Source organism: Bipolaris zeicola (assembly GCF_000523435.1).
Source record: "Bipolaris zeicola 26-R-13 unplaced genomic scaffold scaffold_312, whole genome shotgun sequence".
NCBI lineage: Eukaryota > Fungi > Ascomycota > Dothideomycetes > Pleosporales > Pleosporaceae > Bipolaris > Bipolaris zeicola.
The window spans coordinates 522-23,479 of NW_006912361.1; the positions used below are offsets into that span (position 1 = coordinate 522).

Consider the following 22,958-nt stretch of genomic DNA (forward strand, 5'->3'; position numbering starts at 1 on the left):
GGGAGGGATGGACCTGGTCGATTTTTTTGAAGGAAAGGGGGGAAGAGAGGCGCGAGATTTCTTTTGCGTGTTTCATGCGGGAGGAGGGAACGATGTGAGAAGAGAAGGGTGGAAAGTCAATCAACGAGATGAACATGGCACAGCATTGTAAATATGGGGGGGGGAGATATGATCGCAATAGAGACCAGTAATAACTGAGACTCTGGGTATAATAAAATTCCATTATAGAAGTTACAAAAAAAAGCCGCATCATCGATTGCAATCAATGCAAATAGACGAATTGTTCAATCGTATAACTTCCCAAAACATTACTGACTAATCCGTCCCCAACGGTCATCATTTCCACATATATGAACCCTATATATTTGCATATACCATGTACTGCCCTTTTCTCCCCGTTCAGGGTGTGAAAGAGACACGCAACTTAAGCAGCAGAGGTCTCGTGCTTAGTGGTAACGTTCTCGACAGGGATCTCAATGTGCTTCTCGGCGAGGTTCATCTCAGCTGCGAAGGTGCTATGTGGCTTCCACTTGCGAGAGGTGCGAGGAGTGCTCTCCTCCAACATCTTGTCAACCTGCTCGAGTGTAAGACCCTTGGTCTCGGGAACGAAGAAGTAGGCGAAGAGGACTGAGGTGTATATATTAGCAGACGTTCGGTTGAAAAGGTAATCAGCAAAACTTACAGGAAATGCAGCAGAGAGAGCCCCATAGGAAGAAGACGTTGGATCCGAGACGAGCAGAGTCCTCACGGTCGGCAACAAGGTAAGGAGTAATGATACCGATGATGCAGTTCCAGAACCAGTTGCTGGCAGTGGAGAGACCGACACCGCGAGATCGGATGGTGAGAGGGAAGATTTCACCAATGACGATCCAGGCACAGGGACCCCAAGTGGTGGCGAAGACGGAGATGTTCAAGCAGATGAAGGCAATCATGGCGCGGGTAGCGTTGGGGTTGGCAGGGTGGTCGGCAGTGTTCTTTCCGGCAGTGGCACCGATGGCACCGACGATGAATTGCATGATAACCATGCCTGCAGCACCGAAGACAAGAAGAGGGCGACGTCCAATCTTCTCGACCATGACGAACGAGGCGGGGGTGGAGAGCACGTTGACGAGGGTGGTGACGAGAGAGATCAAGAAGGGGTTGTCGATGGAACCGAGCTGCTGGAAGAAAACGGGTCCAAAGTAGAAGATGAAGTTGATACCAGTCAGCTGCTGCATGGCTTGCATGAAGATACCGAGCGTGGTACGGCGGGCGTTGGACGAAGGCTTGGCGATCTTGCCCTCGAAGCAGGCCATCCAGGAGCCAAGGTAGCTGGTCTGGGGAACAACAGACATCTCGTACTCGTGGTTGGCAATGATCTCAGCAAGTTCATCCTGAATGTACTCGGAGTCGGTGGGCTGACCACGGACACGGCCGAGAGCATTGGCAGCCTTGTCGAGCTTTCCCTTCTTGACCCAGAAACGGGGAGACTCGGGCAGAAGAGCAAGACCGACAGCGAGGATGATAGCCCACAGGAACTGGATGGCAATCGGGATACGGTAGGAACCGGTATCGCGGCGTTCCTGGGTCGCGTAGACGACGCAGTTGGCGAGCAGGATACCAATGGTGATGCAGAATTGGTAACCTAATCGAGAGTGTTAACAAATTGTACAACCCGCAAGGCAGCTTTGTTTTTAACTTACCAGCGACGATAGCACCACGGACCTTCTTGGGGGCAATCTCGGACATGTACAGAATGACAATGGAGGAGATGAAACCGACACCAAAACCAGCAATGAGACGACCAGCAGTCATGACACCAAGACCAGTGGAAGCAGTCTCGAGGATACCACCAACCATGAAGATGGCACATCCGAGAATGATAGTAACACGACGTCCGATGAAGTCGGCAATGTCACCAGCGGCGATAGCACCGAAGAAAGTACTATTGGGTCAGTTAGTTATTTCAATTGATCATTACAGCAAGTGATTGGGGTTGACCACATACCCAGCGGACAGGATAGAAGTGACGAGGGATTGTTGCCATGGAGCGATAACAAAGGTAGATTTGCGGTAGTCTGTGATCTGGGAATCCAAAGGATCGAGGCCGGGGAACTTGACATCGGGGTACTCTGCCCCAGTGTATTGCTTGATGAAGTAGTCCATGTTCAGGACACCTCCCATCCAACCAGTGTCATATCCGAAGAAGATACCACCGAAAGCTGCAAAAGCAACAATGAGGTAGGCGCGAACAGTGACGGGAGCCTCGACACGGCTAACATCAGCCGTGCCGGTGACGGGGACGACTCCACCTCCAGGCATGATTGTGGTTGTTGTTGTTGTGCTTGGAGAAGGTGAAGCAGACGGAAGGCAGTTGATAAGAACTCTTCGCACAAAAAGAAGAGTCCCGCACAGCGCTGAAAACAGGAGATGCTGGGGACGTCTGTGAAACGCGATCAGCGGTGGGATTCCCAAGCTTTTAATATGGCACGTCAAGTAGCCGTGATACTGCAGCACGGTGCCCGTGTGGCTTTTCTACCGTAACATTGCACATTAACACGCTAGGCCTGCCCGGGCTACAGCTCCGCATCTTACAATTCTGGAAGGATTGCTGCTATTTCTCTATAGGCCGCTGGCCAAATTCCCCCTACATACTGATGACCATGTCCGCACCTACATACACATACGGCTGGCACGCGGCTGATCTGGCCTGTCAGCTCAGCTGGTCTTGCTTGTGTAGCCTTCTACACGTCCTAAGTCTGTGAGCTATTGCTGTCGGTACCACCCATCTGTTGCAGATGAGCGCATATGTGCCTCGATTAGGCGATACAACAGTTGGTCCGGGACACGAAGCGCCTTTGGGGGCGTCGAAATCTGGGGCGCCAAGCTCACTCAAGCTACCCATGGGGGCCTCTCCTAGCGGGCGAGACCTGCAGACTTTTTCCCAGAAAATCCTTGCAGAAGCCCGAGGCTTGGATCCTTCCGGCGAATGAGTGAGATACAACGTCTACATGCACAGCCGCTAGCCGACGCCTCTCCAGCCAAGACGTCTTGTTGCGCCTGGGTTTGTAGGCGACTCTGGTTCTCGATGCATCACGCTGACTGCCCATTGACAACACCAACAACACCTGACCGTGAATACCAATTTAGCTCTGTCCTGTTGATGGCCAGCGTCTGCTGGTACACAAAAACGCCACTGGGCGCCGGCGCTTGATCATGCAGTTGCTCTTTGTCAAACCGACGACAATCCGGGGTATCGTGCTGGGCCGACTTTGAAGTCGTTAGTGTTTATTGCAGCTAGCCGTTGTGCATCGCGATGGCATGAGTCGGGAGTGGAAGGCGTGTCCCGCCTTGAAAGCCATACCTCTGGGTGGGTCAAGCATATCTCACAGCATATATGCCTGCACAAAGGGATTGGCTCGTCACGGGAGGTGGAGTAAGGGCGGGCCAGAGGTCGCCAATAGAGATGGCGGCCCCGAAGAGGTGGTGTGCCTCCTACGCAGCACATGCCTATCTGACTGCTGATGGGCCGAAACCCGGAAACAACAAGATTAGCAAACAGGAACGGAAAAGTTACCCTGCTGCTCGACCCCAGCCGTTGTTCAGGCAGCAGATTGTGCGATCCCAAACACGGGTGGCGTTAATGTTATTGTTGTCACCATTCCCTTTTGCTAGCCACACCCGTGCGGCGCATCTGGAGAACCTTGCTCCCACCACCCGGAGCGACAACGAGCGAATAGGCAAACATGGCTGGCCGCGCTCTCACATGCGTGTCACTGGCAGCTCTCGCTAGCTGAGTTTCGGGTGGCACCCCGCTCCTCAAGGCGTCCCGCAAAAGCAAGAGTCCTCTGTAACGCCTCGTGACAATTGCCCCACGGTGGAGGAGATGGTGCTGCAAGCCACCAGGTCAGGGCTTTTTTATTGTATTTGCCGTGCGTGGTCCCGCGGACACGTCTAGGTTTGGGCGAATCCGACAGGCCATGGGCGAGCAAGGGTAGATCCAAAGCTAAAAAGCTAACGGTAATGTCTTGGAGTGCTGGGCGGCGGAGCGCTGGGCCGTATAGGCGCGCATAGAGCAATGGCTGGATGTCGAAGCGCGCATGCCAATCCCACGGCGTGATACACGTGAGCGCGCTGGAGAGAGCGGTAACGGTAGCGACTGTGATCCAGAGGCCTGCTACAACGGCTACGGCTACCCCGACTTTGCATGGCATGCATGTGCGTGTGTAGTTGGCTGGGGTGACATGTCGTCCTTGGTCCTGGGGCAAGCGTTCCCTTCTCCACGGGGCTCTAGCCAACCGTCTAGACTGGCGTGTGCGCAAAGGGGTCCCCTAGCGCCCTGAGACAACAAGGCTGGCTGGCCTAACGTTCCCTTCGGCGCTGATTCAAGCTCCGTCGGCACATGCTTGCGATGCGAACAGCGTAACCCAATGCACAGTAACTCGGGACGACATTGGAAAACGCCTCGCAAATCACCAGAGCCGCAAATGGCGCTACGGATGGCCAACGTTGTGGTCATCATGATGCACGCGCGCTGCACTCGCCTCCCAGTGTGCCTCGCGTAGGTACATACATACAGGCGTAGACCGCGCCGCACCGACATAGTCGCTCTATCCTGCAGCGTGTAACCCGAGCGAGAAAATCATTAAGACGCGGCCAGCATCTCGGTCCAGCATCTGTGCCAAGTGCTGAAGTCACTACTCGTCCAGTATCAGCCTCAGAGCTGAGCACTCCGATGCATCTGATTCTCAACACTTACAGATGATGACCAACATGCCGATACGATCAAAGTCTCGAACAAGGCCCAGTCATTTGTACTCCACCTCGGGGACCCCACAGAGAGGACCTCCACCTTCCGTCATGCCAGCAATGGAACGCTCCGCTGACTCAAAACTGATAGAGGCCTTCATTGATAATGAATCAGCCTTGTTCATATCGGCAGCGAATGTTCGGTAGTACAAGTACCGAGAGCGCAGCTAGTTGCACCATCCTTGCCATTGCCCCATTGATTCCAGAATCCAGATTCTTGGTGTCGACCAAAACAACTAGCTTAGGGCGTAGCCCCACGCTGAGACACCAACTGCACCCATGTTCTTGTGCAACCTGGTGACACCCACATTGATCGCTCTCGTGTTCACCAGCTCATCAATGGCGCACTGGGCACCATTGGGGGAAAGTCTTTAGTCGGGTCTGCCTTTTCTTCTCAAGCTGAGTCGTGAGACTTTCCACCGCCATCGAGAGCGGTCGACTTTTCATCTTGTTCCCACCCGCACTACCCTGACACATTCATGTATCCTGAAGGTAAAGGATTTTTCTTCGCTTCAGAGCTGTGGTATGGTGGGCTTATCGTATTCGGCAGTTGTGATATTTGCAAATAAGCAGGGATGACAAATGCAGAGGCACGGCCGTCTCTGCGTATATGTTGGCAGCGGGTGAGTATAACCGTGAGAAAAAACACGATAACCGTGGTGAAGCGGAGTAGAAAGGAGTAGAGAAGCAGGTGAGTAGGTTGAAGTAAACAGGTTAAGGTGAGAAGGCACTCAGGGTCTTGTGCAACGCTAGCAGGCACGACCTCTCGACCCTTTCCCCATGACTCAACTGTACACAGAGGAAGGTGCGAAACCCTCAATGCGGCAATAAACGCATCTCAGTTGTTGTTACACGACATTATGAAGTGATTCATATCACTTTCGCTATGGTAAGATGGCCTACGTCGAACTCCTGTAAGGTCATCAAACTCGAGTACTCCCAGCGATCTATATAATCTTTGGATCATCCTCTAGGCACAGTAAACACCATCCCGCTCGATTCGGTCGCCATTTTCATGCATCTGAACCCCGAGGGGATGCTCGCATCATTCAAATTTCTGGTTGTCTATGCCATCGGAGCGATATCCCGGATATTCCACACACCTATTACCGACGGAACCTTTTCGCTCGACCGATTCCAAAGCATGAATCAACAATACTTAAGTTATCCTTTTCGAAGTAAACATTAGCAGTCTGTATCTTTGAAATTGACATGTCGAATACCTAGTCATGGTTCTTATTCTGACTCGGATTTCCGCGTGGATGCATGCATGATGTGGATCACCATGAGGCTATCAATTGTGATAACAAAATGAATTCTAGGAGACTACTTTGCTAATGCCATATTTATACATGGATATTACTGTCCACCACAGGATTGTTTTTTTTGGTTTATGACATGTACGGTTTAACGTTACAGCAATCATATCTTTTTTTCGAGTCCAAGACCAAACTTGTATCAGTCACTTTTTTTCTGGTATGTTTCTTGCTGTCAAATCTGACTCTCAGATTGCCATCACTCTGGATATCCTCGTATATTTTCTCCGGTAGTGTTTTTCTTATGAGTAAAAGATTTCAACTTGCAAAATATTTGCTTCTCTTACACTGTCACAATTAGCTACAGCGAGAACATATGATTTAATTCGGCATATTCCAGATGATCTGCGGACATATACTAGCTATCCAAAGGGAGCTATCTCCCGAATTCCTCTAACAGGGTTAGAGGCATTATCAAATTGGACTAGGTCAGTCAACCACCAACGACACATCTTATCCCTTGTACCTTTGACCTGCATATTATGATCCTATTTCTATTTCCCCATGAGAAGCGGAAATAGTAAAATCCATGGATTTCCATGTAGTCTGATGTTCTATGAGAAGGAATTGATTTAAATACAGCACTGTATCCTAATTAAACCATATTGATAAAGACATCACATCATTTTAGATATTGCCAGGAAGAGATACATATGCCTGTGAGTTTTGATATGAAGTATACTCAACTCATTGTTGCAGAGAAGAGCTGCTTCAAGGTTGGGTTTCTAAAGTTTCTACTAGGATGTCGAAAAACAGTGAGATGCTGCAAACTAAAAAAAGGCCTCCATGACACATTCTTTCGCATATATTTAGATGCTAGTTAGTGACTGTAAAATGGTAGATTTCCGTTCATTTTTTCTTGTTGATGGTACTACCGGGTGTTGGGCATATATGAGGCGATAATGGTGCGGATAGCTACTAGGGTCGAGTATTAGCAGTATCGCGATGCTGTAGAACTTTTTGAAAATCCACTCAGTCTATGTTCCATTCAAATTCAATTGATTGCCTGTTTAATTTGGTGCCGCGGTTAATCATAATTGTACATTCGCAGCATAATCATTTCGTGTACAGCTGTGATGATGAGCGTGGTACCAGTGCAATTCGGACGGGGGGCGTTCTTGCGAATAACGCGCACAGAATCAATACTGCTCTACTTCACGACCACAAAAAATCCCCGTACGGTTGACGCAAAAACAGCACAGGTGGAAACCCAGTCGGAAGAGTAGATATGCTTTGGGTGTTATATGTCCAGTGCTGCCAGTAATTGTTGAGGTGTCAAACACGCAACCCCGCCAACAGCTGCCAAACAACGCGTCGACTCGGTGTAACTACTGGACAACGCAGATAGCTGTCACTATGCAGGAAAAAACATAATAGAGAGATAAGCAGAGAAGCGCTCCTCAACGTCAGAAAGAATTGAGGGATTGGAATCAAGAGGGCGCTGAGAGGAGGATGTTGGGTAGAGCTACCTCCTGGGGCGCGTGACACACCCTCACCTGACACATATTACGAGACACGTCATCGACTCGACACGATTGCCAAAGGGGTTGTACACAAGAAGAGATAGGCAACAATAGAGTTTCTGATAGCTGGTGAGGTGGGTCTTGGTTTCGTCAGAATTTTGTGTATGTTGGGTATGCTGGGGAAGGGCAATCGGAGTATCTCTGTGCACAAGCGAAACACCACGGAAGGAGGCGGAACAGAGCGCGTAGAATACCCAAACACCACCAAGACTAGCGTAAAGTCAAAACCTTGGAAGGCCGAGAACGTTTGGTGTGAGCAACAGATAGACAGTTAGGCCGAGAAAAGGTGAGGCAGGCAAGGAGACGCGCTCCTACATGGGCGGGCGAGATTTTGTGGTATGCGTTTGCGCGATGGATTGGTTAGCTGTGCAAAACCTGAGGCCGTGTCGAAGCAAAGACGGTCAAAGTAGAATTAATGTCGATCGCTGTTGATAGACGTATAAAAAACAAAAAGCGCTCGACTTTGGGCACGCGGGCAAAAGTGTGGTCGAGGCAAAAGCTTATGGGTGTAGGGGCATGTGGACAGAGAGGGACAGAGGGATGAGGGATGAGGGACGAGGAACGAGGGAGGGGTTCAACGCGTGCGCTTCCATGGGCACCGCAACGCGCCCCAACTTGCAGACTGGATTAGTGTAGGAGAGCAAACAAACGAGACGAGATCACCCTGAAGCGCTCTAGGTTGGTGAAGGGGAGGGAGTGTTAGCGCACTTTTTGCGGGTTGGGAAAAAGAGCGCATTTGGATCACACAGGCGCTGAGATTGCTATAAATTGGCCGCCCCCCACTTGCACGCGCGCTCTTGCCCTATCGCAAACCTCCCAACACCACCACAACCTCTCCATCGCTCTTGGTCTTGCTCTGCCCATTTCAAGCTTCAATCACACATCTGCTATCCAGTCCAAATTAACCCACACAATGCCTCCCAAGAAGACCACCACCCCTTCCAAGGCAAAGGCTCCCTCTGCCGCCCCTGCACATGGCTCCTACATCGGTATGTTGTATATCCCCAGCACACCACCAGCGCATTCTCTATGCGTACACGGTCTGTTGCATCATGATCGCCGATAAATGCTGACTTTGTATTGTAGACATGGTAAAGGATGCCATCATCAACGTGAGTCTATCCTCCCAGGCGCATTGCCAGTTCCCCCCCGCACCGGGGATTGCGACGCCAGCGCATCACCGCGCAAGGCCCAACACTCCAACTCCTCCACTCTGTGTATCTTAATGAACATGATTACTGACGTGCTCTTTTCGCGATACAGCTCAAGGAACGTAATGGATCAAGGTTAGTAAATCCATCTCATGTTGATGTTGTTGCCTTCGCGCCGCGTTGTGCTTTTGTCGCAACACGCGCCTGTCAGAATCCTTACTAACTTTCCCTTACAGCCGTCAAGCCATTCAAAAGTACATCCAAGCCAACAACAAGCTCGGCAACCTGAGCGATGCTGCTTTCAGGGGCCACGTCAACCGCGCCATTTCCTCTGGTGAAGAGAAGGGTGACTTTGCGCGTCCCAAGGGTGAGTGCCTATCCCTCCGCCACAACCTAACCCGTGACGCGTTTCCCTAGCGTCGCTCATCACCCATTGACTTGGACATTACTGACACGTCGCGCAGGCCCATCTGGACCAGTAAAGCTTGCTAAGAAGGAGGCTAAGCCTGCTGCTGCTGCCAAGAAGTCTGAGTCTAAGTCTGAGAAGAAGGTCACTGAGAAGAAGACCGAAAAGAAGACTGCCGAGAAGAAGAAGGCCCCTGCCACCAAGAAGGCCGCCAAGGACTCCCCCAAGGAGGAGACCAAGGAGGAGAGCGCTACCGTATGTATTATGCTCGTGTTTTCAATAACCAAGGCTGACATAATCCGTAGGAGACTGAGACCACTACCAAGGCTGCCCCCAAGAAGAAGGCTGCAACTGCCCGCCCAAAGAAGGCTGCCGCTACTACCACCAAGGCTGCTGCTGCTGCCAAACCCAAGGCCAATGCTAGCAAGCCCCGCAAGACTGCTGCCGCTAAGCCTGCCGTTGAAGAGGAAGTATCACGCGTTCTCGGCAAGACCAAGTCTGGTCGTGTCACCAAGAGCAAGGCCCCCGCTACTGAGGCAAAGGCTAAGGCAGCAAAGAAGACCGCTGCACCCAAGAAGAAGGCCACTGAAGAGAAGAAGGAGCCTGCCGCAAAGAAGGCTGCCGCACCTAAGAAGGCCACCACCCCTAAGAAGAAGACCACACCCAAGAAGGCCACACCAAAGGCTGCCAAGGCATGAGGTTGAATTCTTGTCTTTGTTGATGTTGTTTTCCTTTTGAATTGCTTCAGTCGTCTGGCATAGAAGCATATGCTAGACTACACCTTCTTCACGGATTCCCTTTTGTCTTACAATCAGTCTCTGGGTTCTATGGGCGGTCAAACAGCGTTAGTACCGGGTGGATATGGATGGGAAATGGGCTGGATGTTCCTTCTCTCGCTCTTCTTATGTCGAGTATGTTGGCGGGGCGTTTCGGGCGCAGTTTGTCTCAGTCTCCAGCGCTTTCATGTCTTGTGTTTTACCACATCTGTTGTTCTTTTTGTTTTCCTTCTCACTCTCACCAGCGCCGCGCTTTCTTATGGCGCGTACATATCGAGAGGATAATCGCTACGACGTAACGCTCATCGTCTCAAAGCAATGAAAAAACCCATTACACACCTCAAACATTGCGCCTTCTCTTTGTATGTGAAGAAAGTTGTGTGAATTGTCGACGTGTTGTTTTCGCATGCACGCGTCGAGGTTGCTTTCCTCGTGACTTTGACCTACGCCACCTGACATGATAAGATAAAGGATTATGCACCACTGATATAATTGCTACTTGCACAACGTCGCTCGTCTCCAGGAACACTGGATTCCTCAAGTAGCTTTTGGTATCTAAAGAAACTGAACTCGACACCTTGTCAAAAGGGTACTTATCACCCCATATCACTAGAACAAGACGAAGATGAAGCAACCAAGAGTGCAGAAAAATCAAGCGATGAAGTATCATAAATGTCTATTCATTTTGTCATATCATATTTAGCAAGAGCAAAAAGAAGAGGTGTCCTACAACCCCCCCCCCCCAAATATATACAAAGGACAGTTCCGCTCAACCGCATTCTTCTCTCCATCAACCAGAAAACTTTTGTTGTTCAGGCCACACACACACGAAAAACCAGAGTCAAACCCGCTTACTCGGAGTAGTGGCACTTCTCAGGAGTCCAATCATTATCAACACGGGCCTCAAACTTAGTACAGTTCTGGCCAGCAGGATGCTCAAAGGCATCCATCCAGACCTTGTACTGGCCGGGGGCATTGTAAATGGGGCAAGCCTGGAGGCCGTAGATAGGGGCGGTGGGGGTGAACTGGAGCTTGAGGGTGCCGTGGTTATCGACGAAGAAGCCGTCGCGGAGGGCGTTGCGGGGCAGGGGCTCTGCGCCAGTCGTGTAGCGCATGTTGCCCTGGCCCATGCCGTCGGCTGCAGTGTAGAATTGCTGAGGCGGGTTGGCTGTGTAGAGCGAGAGAGTGCCGTTGCCGAAGACAAAGGTTGCGTAGTCGCGTGGGTCGGGGCCGCAGGAGGCGCCTTGGTCTTTCAGACCGATGAGCAGACTGCTGTTCGCGGCTTGGAGGAATTTGCCGTCAAAGTCGGTGCCGGGGGCGATGGCGAAGAGGCGCGAGGTCCAGAAGAGGGGGGTGTCGTCGGCACGGGTCTGGAGGGGGCTGGCGGCCGCGAGAGCAGCGACGCTGGTGGCGATGGCGGCGGTGGTGAACTTCATGTTGGTTGTTGGTGGTGGTTGGTGATTATTATATTATATTGTTGTTGTTGTTGTTATTATTGTAGTAGGCGTAGTAGTGGTAGCGAAGGTGGATGTCAAGCTGGATGATGAATTTCGAAAGAGAAGGGGACATGTCAGATGGATTATATATACACGCAAAAGAGCCTCCAATTCTCTAAGTTCCGCCCATCCTGGCCCTGTTGAAGCGCATAGGTAACACACTATCGAGGACGGAATGAGGTCCATGTGCTCGGCGTATTACCCTCAGTGCTCCCGCATGAGATCATTTGCGAGCCGAACACGAAGCGCATCTCGCCATGCCCCCACATTTTGGCACTTGTTTTTAGGAACCGCGCCACAGCCGGAGCGGGTGCCCTTCAGGGTTCGCAAAGGATCAGGGCTGCAAAAAGGCTGCATGTCCGTATTGCCGCGCCTGGGTGCTATCGAATGTTCGCACGAAGGTCGAATCAAAATCGTAGGCGGTGACGTGGCTGTGTTCAGAACCAAGGGCCGATTCAATGCCGCTTGGCTGTGAAGAGTTAATCCGCCTGCCTCTTCGGTCGTCGTTTCATTCGCCGGGATAACCCTATTCGCTCTTTTGCCAGTTGCTGACAAGAATAGAAACGCTCCACTGACCACTGGGAAGTGTTTGGCCGCATTGTTCTTGGCGAAGATCGTAATGTCACGCTTGTTGTCGTCTCTCGTGTTCTTTGCTTCTAGCCTACACGTGGATTCCCAAGTAGTCGGACAGCGCATTCTTTGTTGCCACTTCCAATATTTATCTTCTCCTGTACCAATAAACCACATCTCGCCAGCTGGATGATTCAGTGTCTTCACACAGACCAGAGGGCAACATACTTGCTCACCGCCAGGTTCATCTCCCGTGCCCTGTCAGATATCCACCGCCGAGCCTTCAGAATCTTGGAGTGTGTGCTTTCCGGATGTAACGGTCATGCACTATTGTAGCACGGCCGCTATCCCGAAGACTAAAGTGTATTTTTACGTCAAATCCACTCATGACATATTGGCCATTGCGACCTGACCGTAGTGTCTTATGATGGGACTCGAATGCTACTTACTATTGATACGTACCTCTTTTAGACATTGCTTTGCACTATTTCATGTGACCAGTCCGTATATGTAGCTGGTACCTTGCCTTTTCTGTCACCAATACATGTCCTCGTGTATGTAGTACATACATACATACAGTTCAGCCTGCACAGCGCCAGTATGCCATGTCAAGTACTAGAGTGCCTTGGAAGGTTTGTGTTGGAAACTTCAAAACAGTCGGCTTACGGTGCATGGACTCGACAAGAGAGTTTGTAGAGTACTACTGTTCCCGGCCCGACTATCCTTCGTTTCACCTGCCAATCGGCAGTCACCTGTCGACACCTGGGCGTACATAAGTATGTACTTAGAGTACTGTATATTACTTAGTTTCTTGACGCAAGTTGAAGCTGAAACGCTCGGCGCTGTGAAGAATAGGCGCACGTAGATTTAAGGAGGAACTCAGCGCTTTAACCATCTGTAGCGTCGTACTATGTCACATGCCGTATAGCGAACCTTGACTCGACCAGCGAATTTGAAAGCGCCACCAGGTAGATGTATTTATTCAGGAGAACTACTCCAATAAAGAGGCCTTTATGGATACTGATGTCTCTATGCATAGTAGCTACACACTCAGATTAAACTCGTTGTTCCTCCAGAAAAGTACCAGTCTCGGAGTTATGGTACGCGTGTCAAAAGGGGCTAAACTCATACAGGTAATGCCGATAGTGCTGACAACAAACCGTGATTTATGTTGTCGTCGGGAGAGGGGGGTTGAAAGGGTTATGCAATACTAGTACATAAGTACTTTCTGGGATCGTGACTGAGGGACAAAGAATGTTCCCGCTTCCCTCCTCCTGTGCCGGTGTTCGGATAGGTAGGGTCTTACTGAGAGATTAGGTTTTCCTAGATAACTATATTTTGCGCGCAGATGTGCCGCAACACTCAGGCTATTCTATTTGCGTCTGGTCTTCCAGTTGTTTGTTGTAACGTTTTCTCCGAAAGGAAGCTACGAGCTATGAACGTACATTATAATACTGGCGATAAGACATATTCGCCATGTACTACAAGATCCTCGCTCTATACCCAATGTACGCATTCTTTGTGTTGTTATGTAGATCTTGTTTTCGCAGGTTACTCATTCGACGATGCATCATACACGAAGAAATATACTGTACTGGACAGTGCTCTCGTCTCTTATAGTAACCGCCTCTTGAATATTTTTCTTCCTGAGGCTATTCGCATTGCCTTGATCGAAAAGTTACTGCATTCTTCTTTAGCAAGAGAGACTTCATCATCCAACATATGATGACCACTATTCATAGACGGTATCCGAGTGATTGCGTCACCAGCGATTGTCAATGCGAAGAGCGACCAAAACAATTATGAGCCTTGATTCCACTAGTTTCCCGGTGTCCGTCGGTGTCCGTCAGTGTCCGTCAGTGTGGCTAAGAATAACCTCGTATCTCTTCCATGAATCAGGGGCTTCTCTATCCAAAATCGAGTCTAACGATTATTTTAGCGCTTCTCGTCATATCATAGCCACATCCATTCAAGTCTACTCTACTGCATATAATATTTCCTCTCTATACCTCGTTGGAGAATACCTTTTTACGGCAACAGCGCGACTTCTATATCATTACCAACGTGACTGTGCCTCTAAATATGATTCATCTTAACAAAGCTGCCGCTGTTACGCTATAAAATATTATGGTCCTCAAAATCTCACCACTGATTCCGACGGAAGTATCGTGTGTGAACGTTGGGAAGGACATCAACAAATAGGAAGAGACTTTGACGTGTTGCGAATAGGATGTGAGTGCCAAATGTACGGCTTCATAGAATCGCAGACCTTTTGATCATACTCGAAGATGTTTACCCTGAATTTTAATACACACTAACCAGACATACATATTTCGATTGACGAACGGCGCGTCAGAAACCCGAGAAACCAGGAGTTGTAGCCGCTGAGATTCCTTTTCAAGCTATATCTTCATTGACTGTCCTGTTACCATTACTACGTAGTTAGAGATCCGTAGCCATGCAATAAAAAGCAAAGTATGCTATTACCCAGAACTGTGCAAGATGTTCCGGCAATCCTTGGAGTAGTCCGTAATGTTCTCAAGCTCGAATTCATCTATTAATGTACTTGGCAGATAGCAAAACTTACCTCAAATGTTAAAAAGCAAAACCACAGCAGTCTTTGTTGAGATTGAGGTTATAGAATCCTTCCTGTTACTTGTAACGTACAGTACATAACTACCGAACATAAAAGTCAAGAGGAAAGAAGCGCTGCGCCACCATCACGGGGAGAAGTAGGACCCCGATCTCCGACCTGACTTTGCCCATTTTAGGCTTAGCGCAAGATGGAGGATAAGCCTCACTATCAGGTCAGGGTCCAATCACCCCTGACCACATGCATGCCAATCGATGTTCCTTATCGTCCACGCGCGCGTCGTCACATGTCGTTGCACCGCCGACCGCCATGAAACGCCTCTCTGACTGGCGGCCGCCCCCTCAAAGCAAGTATGCACGTAGATCTCGCCTTGCTAACACCCAGCACTGACCCCGTCCAGTTCAGCGTGACCTTGTGCCCAGCGTGATGGCTAAATCCCGCGCCTTGACTGGTCGTACCTCTTAACCCTTTCATCTCTCTTTCTCTCTCTTCCTCTCTCCAACATACTAGCTAAACACCGGTTTCTTTTCTGTCCCAACCGCCCCCCTCATTCATATACAGTAGTAGTCTTTGATTGCTATACTCCTTGTAACGAGCCAGTCGGGTCGCAAGAGAACTGTCCGTCGGCATCTCCGTTGGATCCACACACATTCGACGCGTACTATTCCCGAGCTACGCGCTATACCATATATCCTGCGTAGACTAAACGACCGACCTTCCGTATTGAGGCACAGTCGTTATTTGCCATCTATCGAATCAGCGACTGTATCGTCGAGTCGTGCATGCACAACGCCCTGTCGTGACGGGAGCCAAAAACAAGAAAGCTTGTTGTAGCTTGATTGCACAGCCGGTAGCCTTAATCTGTACCTTGGATCTTGGAGACTATCCTTGCCAGTAGTAGAAGGTCGCAATTTACAGACAAGAGGGAACAGAAGGATAAAAGTGGGAATCATGATCGACACTTTGGTAGATGCAGCGAGGGACGCAGTACATAATGCGGCTGCGTCGTCTGCAAATCTGGCGGCAGAATCGCCAACCATGCCTTCGCTCAGGACTCTAGGCAAGCTCGCCGTCGGTGGTGCACAAATTATCCTCGGTGGAGGTCAGCGCGTCATGGGTGACTTCACCCAGGCGTGCCCCAATGCGCAGTTGAGCTGCCACAACACGACTGCTGTGGAGAACCTATGCTGTTTCAACGCCCCCGGTGGACAGCTGCTCCAGACACAATTTTGGGATGCATCGCCTGCTACCGGACCAGATGATAGCTGGACGATTCACGGACTATGGTACATTTCCCCTTCCCCCCCCCACACATCCATATACACAACGTACTAACGAACGCACCCAAGGCCCGACCGCTGCGACGGAAGCTTCGACGCAAGCTGTGACTCGACGCGCTCCTACTCCAACATCAGCGCAATCCTCAACTCCTTCGGCGCCACCGACCTCCTCGCCTACATGTCGACCTACTGGAAAGACTACAAAGGCCAAGATGAATCATTCTGGTACCACGAGTGGGCCAAACACGGCACCTGCATCTCAACCCTCGAGCCCGAATGCTACACCGAGCACAAGCCCACCGAGGAAGTCGTCGATTTCTTCCAGAAAACCGTAGACCTATTTAAAACCCTACCAAGCTACGAGTGGCTCAAAGAAGCAGGCATCCTACCGAGCACCACGCAAACCTACACATTCGACGCAATCCAAAAAGCCATCCAGGCAAAGCGACCAGACGTCGAAGTCACACTGGGCTGTCGCTCCGGCGCACTCAACGAAATCTGGTACCACTTCGACGTACGCGGCAGCGTGCAAACAGGCGAATTCGTGCCCTCGAACCCCGATGGCACAAAATCCACATGCCCCCAATCCGGAATCAGATACTTGCCCAAACACGGTAGCGGGTCGCAGCCTTCCAACCCTATCATCACCACGACTAGTACGGTGGCTGGTGGCAATCCGGCGCCGACGGCTGCACCGGGGACTCCGTTTAGCGGGCGCGGCCAGTTGAATGTGCTTGTTGATGGGGCCAAGCAGGGCTGTATTATTAGCAAGGGCACGTGGTACGCGACTGGCACTTGTGCCACTTTCTCAGCTACCAAGGTGGGCGAGGATGGGTTTACGCTTTCGAGCTCAAAGGGCAACTGCGGCATTGTTGGGGGTGCGCTGGCGTGCGGTAACAATGTTCGCACTGCGACCGGTTTCACGAATGCCGATGGGCTGTTGGCTGCGGGTGGCAATGCCAAATGGAGCGCTGACAAGGCTGCGCGTGGAAGCACGCAGCAAACGGTGTATGCGGGTGGAGATCACTCTGCTACATTTAGCATTTCCTGGCAATCCGTCTAGATGATTGCTTGATTTCTCCTTTTTTTTTCTACTATACTCTCTTGATAGAATCGCATAAGCGAGCACAATGCATAGGCACGTATGAATGAATCACACAAACAAACTGATTGAGCAAATAATCTCTTCTTCATTTTTTTTGTAATGACCGCTGGTTAAGCAGCAATCTGGTCAATGGACCAGCCAGGCCACTTCTACGAAAAAGTACTGCTTTTGTCACCCAAAAGGCTTTCTTTTTTTTACATGGCACTACTGGTATCTTTCCCCCCATTCCATCTCAAGACATCATCAATCACAAATATCGTACGAGCTGTTGAACACTCCGGTCCGGATTCTTTTGTTGAAACACCGTTGCCCATACCCAAAAAAAACGCCGTCTTACGCCCTATAATCCCATTTTATACCACTCTGCATTTAGACGGGCAGAGGGAAGGTGACAGCCCAGGTGGCAATCTCCTTCTTAAGGTCGTTGATCTCTTGGACCTCGCCAGAAGCAACCTTGCTCTTGAAGTCCTTGAGCTTGTTGTTCTCCGTGGGAAGCTCGCTCTGGATCTTCTTGCACAGCTTGATGCAAGTGTCAATGTAGTTGGCAATCTTCTTGAAGTCCTCCTCGCCGAGACCACGAGAAGTCATGGCAGGGGCGCCGATACGGATACCCATGGGGGTAAGAGCGGACTTGTCACCAGGGGTGGTGTTCTTGTTGCAAGCAATGTTTACTTGCTCGAGAACAGCCTCGACACGTGCACCATCGAGGGAGAAGGGCTTCAGGTCAAGGAGAACCATGTGGTTGTCAGTGCCGTCAGTGACGAGTTTGTAGCCCATTGACTTGAAAGCAACCTCGAGAGCCTTGGCGTTCTTGATGACCTGCTGCTGGTACTGCTTGAAGTCATCTGATTGGGCCTGCTTGAGGGCAACAGCCAGCGCAGTGATGGTGTGGTTGTGTGGGCCACCCTGGTGACCAGGGAAGACGGAGAAGTTGATGGGTCCCTCAAGGTCGTACAGGGTCTCCTTGCCGGTCTTGGGGTCGGTCTTGCGTACACCCTTGCGGAAGAAGATCATGGCACCACGGGGACCACGGAGAGACTTGTGAGTAGTGGTGGTGACAATGTCGCAGTACTCAAAGGGCGACTTGTTGACACCAGCAGCAATGAGGCCAGAGATGTGAGCCATGTCCATGAGGAGGTAGCAACCGACCTTGTCGGCAATCTCGCGCATGCGCTTGTAGTCAATCTCACGGCAGTAGGCAGAGGTACCGGCGACAAGGACCTTGGGACGGTACATGAGGGCGTTTTGCTCGAGCTGGTCGTAGTCGATAAGGCCGGTCTCGAGGCTGACGCGGTAGGGGAAGGTCTCAAAGTATGTGGAAACGGCTGAGATCCTACACGTTGTTAGCTTTCATTCAATACGTATGAACCTGGTTGTGAATACGCACTTCCTCTGGGGTGTTTGGTAGCCGTGGCTCAAATGTCCACCGTGGGGCAGGTCAAGACCCATGAGCCTGTCGTGCGGCCTCATAATGGCCTGGTAAGCCTGAAGGTTTGCTGGGCTACCGCTCAAGCATTGAACATTGACACCCCACTTCTCGGGGTCCAAGCGGAAGGTCTCAAGAGCACGCTTTTGGCAGAGCAGCTCGATCGAGTCAATGTGCTCGTTACCGCCGTAGTAGCGGGCACCGGGGTAGCCCTCGGAGTATTTGTTGGACATGGGTGAGCCGAGCGCATCAAAGACGGCGCGGGAAGTAACGTTCTCCGAGGCGATCAGAAGAATGGACTCGCGTTGACGCTGAATTTCCTTCTCCTGCAATAATAGTTAGCAGACTGATTGAAAGATGAATTACTACTGGACTTGCCATGATCTGAGCGACCTCCTGGTCAGTGTCCACCAGGGACTTCTCCATGAGCTGTGGCGAGTTAGCATCGAGTACATTGTCTTTGAAGCGAGAGGCGACATACGTCCTGGTGGGACTTTGGAAGCGCGTAGTTGGACATGATGTGCGGTAGAATGTGAGGGAATGAAGGTGAGAGGTTGGAGAAAAGAGGGGGAGAAAAAGAGATGAGTAGACGCGGCGCGAGATTTTAAGCTTTTCGACAGTCGGAGTACCTGTAGTCCCATTCATCTAACCCCCACCAAATTTTTGGACACCAATAGGATGCACTAGTCTCGTTTAGGTATAGTGTCAACATAAAAGCACCTGTGCAGCCGGTCGTCGGAGCGAATCGGACATACTCTGCGGCGAGAAAAGCTGGAAAAGAGTGTCGTCGGTGATGCTTTGTCAATCGGACATTGACTTAATGATGAGAAATGTTCCGTTTTGGGGTCGTAAAAGTCACACTGGGCAAGGCTACAGAACCCTGCCCTTTCCCCGCGTTTTGCCCCTCACACCATGCGAAAACATCCCGGATGCGCATCACAAAGGCGATTCTCACGTCGCAGCCGAATTGCGCCAACATATGGTTTCAAACACCCGAGAGCTTATTGAGATCGGATATGCAGCTCCGTATCGTTATCCCGTTACGGATATATCACCCATGAAATGGTTCAAGTTTCTTGATTTGACATGTGCGGTTCTCATTCTCTCATTTACTACATAAATACAGTCCATCCCAGCGTCCATTTTGATTTCAATCATTCCCCCTATTCATTTAACATTTCTCGCTGAGCCTCAACTCGCCTTCGTGGATCAAATCGATCTGATGCAAAAAACAAAAAACCACTCCAATCTCAACGCCGGGTATGCCACAAAATATCGTTCTACGCAGCGAACTGCTTTCGCATCGCAGGAAAAAAAAAGGGTATGTAATAACTGAGCAGAAGAATGAAAGGCCGACTCGGGTCGGCATCGAATTACATAATCGCACCAACAAAATGCTCGTCTTTCGGAAATTATGTTGCGAATACATTCGCAGTCGCGTCAATGCTCTTAGTCATTGTCGGTGAGGCGGTCGAGGACAATGATGCTGAGAATCATGACAAGCAACCCAATGGTTACTATAATGAGCAGCACAAAGCCGAACCAACCAAGAACCATGGCAGATGTGCCGACACCAGACTTGACGCTACCGTTGCCGAGATCTTGCACGATTGTTGCAGCTGCGACCGAGGCGGTATGTTGCCATAAGACGGAGACGAGGACGAAGATGGACGAGATGAAGATGAGAGCGAGCGCGACCTGGGAGACGGGCCTGGAGGGGAATGGCTTGACGTCGACGTCGGATCCAGTTCGCTCGTCTCTCTCCTCATGCCATCCGGGGAAAGTGGCGAGGAGGATGAAGGTAAAGAAGGCGAGAATGATGGCGACGATGAGCAGGTAGGGGAAAACGACGGCATCCTTGAAGGTAGCGGCTACCCATACAAGGTTGAGGGGGTCCTGGTCGACGGACACGTTGTCGACAAGGGCAGTGGCGTTGTTTGAGCAAATGAAACCACCGCCATCACGGTTGATGCAAATGCCAAAGTAGCCGACACGAACACCGAGCTGGGCGTTGCCGACAATGTTTGCAATGGCGGCCGTGACACCAGGGTCGACCTGCTCAGGTGCGTAGGTGGGAGTGAACTGTTCGTACCACATGGAGATGAGGAAGATGCCGGGAATGAGAGGAGATGTGGATGAGCATCCTGCCAGTAGCAATGCTGCGGATTGTTAGTTTTGGCCGCATGGAATGTTTGGGTTTTGACGTACAGAGCAATATTATCGCAATGGCGATGAGAATCATGAGAACATGGTGAAAGCCAAGAAACGGTATTAACCCTGGTGTTTGTTAGTTTTGACCCCCTTTTTTTCCAATTCTCTTTGGAGCGACTAGAGGGAAACGTACGTTGCATGCTAACGGCGAACCTCAGGTTTGCCATTGTGAAGATGTGTGTTCTTCAATTGCCTCTAGTGGGCCTTGTGATGGTGGTTGGTCTCCCTGCGCCCCCAGAGGGCCGGGTGATGCGAGCGGCGGGATGCACTCAGACGGCTGCTGAAGAGTGTTGCGCTCTCATAAGCGGGTGCTCGAGTGCAAGCGGTGGTGGAGTTGTGTCAAGAGTATAAAAGATCAATGTCGGTCGGCGGTACTCTTGGCCTAGCCGCTCTTGCAGTGTCGGTCTGGATATGCACTGTGACAGCAATGGTCAGATGTCTCCTGTGTAGACAGAAAAAAGGGTGTGTGAGTGAGTGAGTGTAGGAGGTGGGTAGCGTGGAGTGTGACTTCTCTGGATGACTGCAGCAAAAGGTAGTTTTGCTGCTGGGGAAATGGTGAGGTTGGGTGTGTGGCTGGGAGGTGGTTGGAGGCTGCATCAACACGGCGGAAACTGTAGCAACCGCCTGGAACGCCAACGTCATGCCCCGGACCCGGCCCACAACCAATCAACCCGCGCGCTATCGTAGATGGGGACACTGGTTTTCTGCATACGGGCCAGCCGCCGGCGTGTTCCTGCATTAGACCCTCCTGCTTCATGTCCATACCCAGCCTCTGCATTTCTCCCAGCGACGTGGCGGCTTGCGTACGGCATCCGCCTCGGCCCACTCAGCAAGCCAGCGACCGCTCTTTCGCAAGCCCGGCCCCTAGACTACAATCCCCCTTAGGCGCGCCGCAGTATACAGAGTGCTGCGCGCGACGCGCTCCTCAACAGCGCATACCGCCATTGCTTGGAATCCATTTGTTGAAGTCCGTCCGCAGTCCAGTGTGTGGCGCTATGCGATAACTAAGCGTATAGTGGTGTACATTGCCCTTTGCTTTTGCGCCCACCGCCTAATCCACTCCACACGTGGTGCTTCATTCTAACAAAAAGTCCCCCAGACGCGTCCGACTGCCGGCTGCCGGCTGCCGGGGGGCGTCAAGAGTGGTTACCCGGCGACCCTGCAGCGCCCATCTCATCTGGAATCGCTTTGCCCACATGGCAGATGCTGCAAACAAGTAAGCAAGCAATGGGTGCTGTGAGTTTAAAAATTGGCAGAGGCTTGACTGCGCACCTTGCACGCGGGAACGTGACGGGTGACGTCATCAGAGTATTCGACGCAGGGACCAGTAATCCTACACGCCGAAGCCTATCGTAACGCAATAGTCATCGCCATTTGTAGTATACTATGTTCGTATCACTTGCCGGGAGACACTCAACTTGTATATACACAACATTCAAGCATATTGAGATATCCGCACGACCCTGAGATCTGAGCAGCCTGCAGCCAACCCGTCCCCCATGTGTCCCCATAACTTGCTTTCGCTTCTCGCCACCCGTCTTCACCCCCCATCCCTGCTTCTCAGCCCGTCTGGCCATGCAACCCAAGCAACTAAACACACTCTGTCAAGAAGCCATCTCGAATCTTGCTTCATATTGCCCAAGTCACGAGCTGAAAATGACGTTGGCGACATATCGCTCCTGTAGCCACACCGTCACCACTCAAGCACCTTCTCATCTCATACCCAATCTTCTTGCTGTAGACTGTAGATGGCAACCACGAAACATGACGTAAATGATCAAGTGTAGAAGGCGTACAAAGTGCATATAAACACCCCTTTTTGCTCCATTGTAAACTCTCCATCACAACTACAACTCCAAACATCATCTTCGCCAACCTAACATCCAAACTCCAACCCACCAAACCACCCAACCAAATCCTTCACCATGACCGACGCCTTCCGCAAAGACACCCACACCAAGCTCGGCGAGTCCCTGGTACGCCCCCCCTCCCCTTCCACCCAAACCCCACACAACTAACCCATGCCAACAGCAACCCCAATCCACCAAATCCACAGGCACAAAGATCAAAGAGTCCCTGACGGGCACAGCCGACAAAGTAGCCCGCGAAGCGCAACCCGACTCATCCAAGACGCACACGCAGTCGACCATGGACAAGCTGGGCCGCTCCAAGGACAACAACGTGCACGGCTCCACGGGCGGCAGCATCGTGGATAAGACGAAGAATGCATTGGGATTGGGACATCACGGTAACACTCACAGTGGCTTGTAAAAGAAAATGATTGAGTCGGGGGGGAAAGTGCAGACGGAGGGGGGGG

General features: G+C 51.0%; 11 protein-coding genes across 11 annotated transcripts; 5 read left to right on the top strand and 6 right to left on the bottom strand.

The window, feature by feature from the left end:
- Nucleotides 1-424: 424 nt before the first annotated feature.
- COCCADRAFT_9516 (uncharacterized protein) lies at nt 425-2,301 on the bottom strand (the record flags this gene model as incomplete). Its single annotated transcript, XM_007719463.1, has 4 exons — nt 425-627; nt 683-1,624; nt 1,683-1,924; nt 1,988-2,301. The coding sequence occupies 4 exons, from the start codon at nt 2,299-2,301 to the stop codon at nt 425-427; spliced, it is 1,701 nt and encodes a 566-aa protein (XP_007717653.1).
- Nucleotides 2,302-8,540: 6,239 nt separating this feature from the next.
- Nucleotides 8,541-9,882, top strand: COCCADRAFT_41373 (uncharacterized protein; the record flags this gene model as incomplete). Its single annotated transcript, XM_007719464.1, has 6 exons — nt 8,541-8,616; nt 8,714-8,739; nt 8,891-8,913; nt 9,015-9,145; nt 9,243-9,439; nt 9,490-9,882. The coding sequence occupies 6 exons, from the start codon at nt 8,541-8,543 to the stop codon at nt 9,880-9,882; spliced, it is 846 nt and encodes a 281-aa protein (XP_007717654.1).
- A 418-nt stretch (nt 9,883-10,300) lies between these two features.
- On the bottom strand, nt 10,301-10,630 carry COCCADRAFT_110173 (uncharacterized protein; the record flags this gene model as incomplete). Its single annotated transcript, XM_007719465.1, has 1 exon — nt 10,301-10,630. One exon carries the CDS (start codon nt 10,628-10,630, stop codon nt 10,301-10,303), a length of 330 nt encoding a protein of 109 aa, XP_007717655.1.
- A 181-nt stretch (nt 10,631-10,811) lies between these two features.
- COCCADRAFT_30621 (uncharacterized protein) lies at nt 10,812-11,396 on the bottom strand (the record flags this gene model as incomplete). Its single annotated transcript, XM_007719466.1, has 1 exon — nt 10,812-11,396. One exon carries the CDS (start codon nt 11,394-11,396, stop codon nt 10,812-10,814), a length of 585 nt encoding a protein of 194 aa, XP_007717656.1.
- A 735-nt stretch (nt 11,397-12,131) lies between these two features.
- On the top strand, nt 12,132-12,362 carry COCCADRAFT_110182 (uncharacterized protein; the record flags this gene model as incomplete). Its single annotated transcript, XM_007719467.1, has 1 exon — nt 12,132-12,362. A coding segment is annotated over one exon (231 nt), but the record flags the coding sequence as incomplete, so codon positions are not given.
- Nucleotides 12,363-15,356: 2,994 nt separating this feature from the next.
- On the bottom strand, nt 15,357-15,572 carry COCCADRAFT_110174 (uncharacterized protein; the record flags this gene model as incomplete). Its single annotated transcript, XM_007719468.1, has 1 exon — nt 15,357-15,572. The coding sequence occupies one exon, from the start codon at nt 15,570-15,572 to the stop codon at nt 15,357-15,359; it is 216 nt and encodes a 71-aa protein (XP_007717658.1).
- Nucleotides 15,573-15,657: 85 nt separating this feature from the next.
- Nucleotides 15,658-16,962, top strand: COCCADRAFT_30622 (uncharacterized protein; the record flags this gene model as incomplete). The annotated part of the gene is made up of 2 exons (XM_007719469.1): nt 15,658-15,905; nt 15,969-16,962. 2 exons carry the CDS (start codon nt 15,658-15,660, stop codon nt 16,960-16,962), a joined length of 1,242 nt encoding a protein of 413 aa, XP_007717659.1.
- A 411-nt stretch (nt 16,963-17,373) lies between these two features.
- On the bottom strand, nt 17,374-18,947 carry COCCADRAFT_41376 (uncharacterized protein; the record flags this gene model as incomplete). Its single annotated transcript, XM_007719470.1, has 4 exons — nt 17,374-18,337; nt 18,392-18,756; nt 18,809-18,859; nt 18,912-18,947. The coding sequence occupies 4 exons, from the start codon at nt 18,945-18,947 to the stop codon at nt 17,374-17,376; spliced, it is 1,416 nt and encodes a 471-aa protein (XP_007717660.1).
- A 932-nt stretch (nt 18,948-19,879) lies between these two features.
- COCCADRAFT_30624 (uncharacterized protein) lies at nt 19,880-20,808 on the bottom strand (the record flags this gene model as incomplete). Its single annotated transcript, XM_007719471.1, has 3 exons — nt 19,880-20,589; nt 20,639-20,707; nt 20,775-20,808. 3 exons carry the CDS (start codon nt 20,806-20,808, stop codon nt 19,880-19,882), a joined length of 813 nt encoding a protein of 270 aa, XP_007717661.1.
- A 982-nt stretch (nt 20,809-21,790) lies between these two features.
- COCCADRAFT_110170 (uncharacterized protein) lies at nt 21,791-21,997 on the top strand (the record flags this gene model as incomplete). The annotated part of the gene is made up of 1 exon (XM_007719472.1): nt 21,791-21,997. A coding segment is annotated over one exon (207 nt), but the record flags the coding sequence as incomplete, so codon positions are not given.
- A 569-nt stretch (nt 21,998-22,566) lies between these two features.
- On the top strand, nt 22,567-22,912 carry COCCADRAFT_110184 (uncharacterized protein; the record flags this gene model as incomplete). The annotated part of the gene is made up of 2 exons (XM_007719473.1): nt 22,567-22,617; nt 22,673-22,912. The coding sequence occupies 2 exons, from the start codon at nt 22,567-22,569 to the stop codon at nt 22,910-22,912; spliced, it is 291 nt and encodes a 96-aa protein (XP_007717663.1).
- Nucleotides 22,913-22,958: the final 46 nt, after the last annotated feature.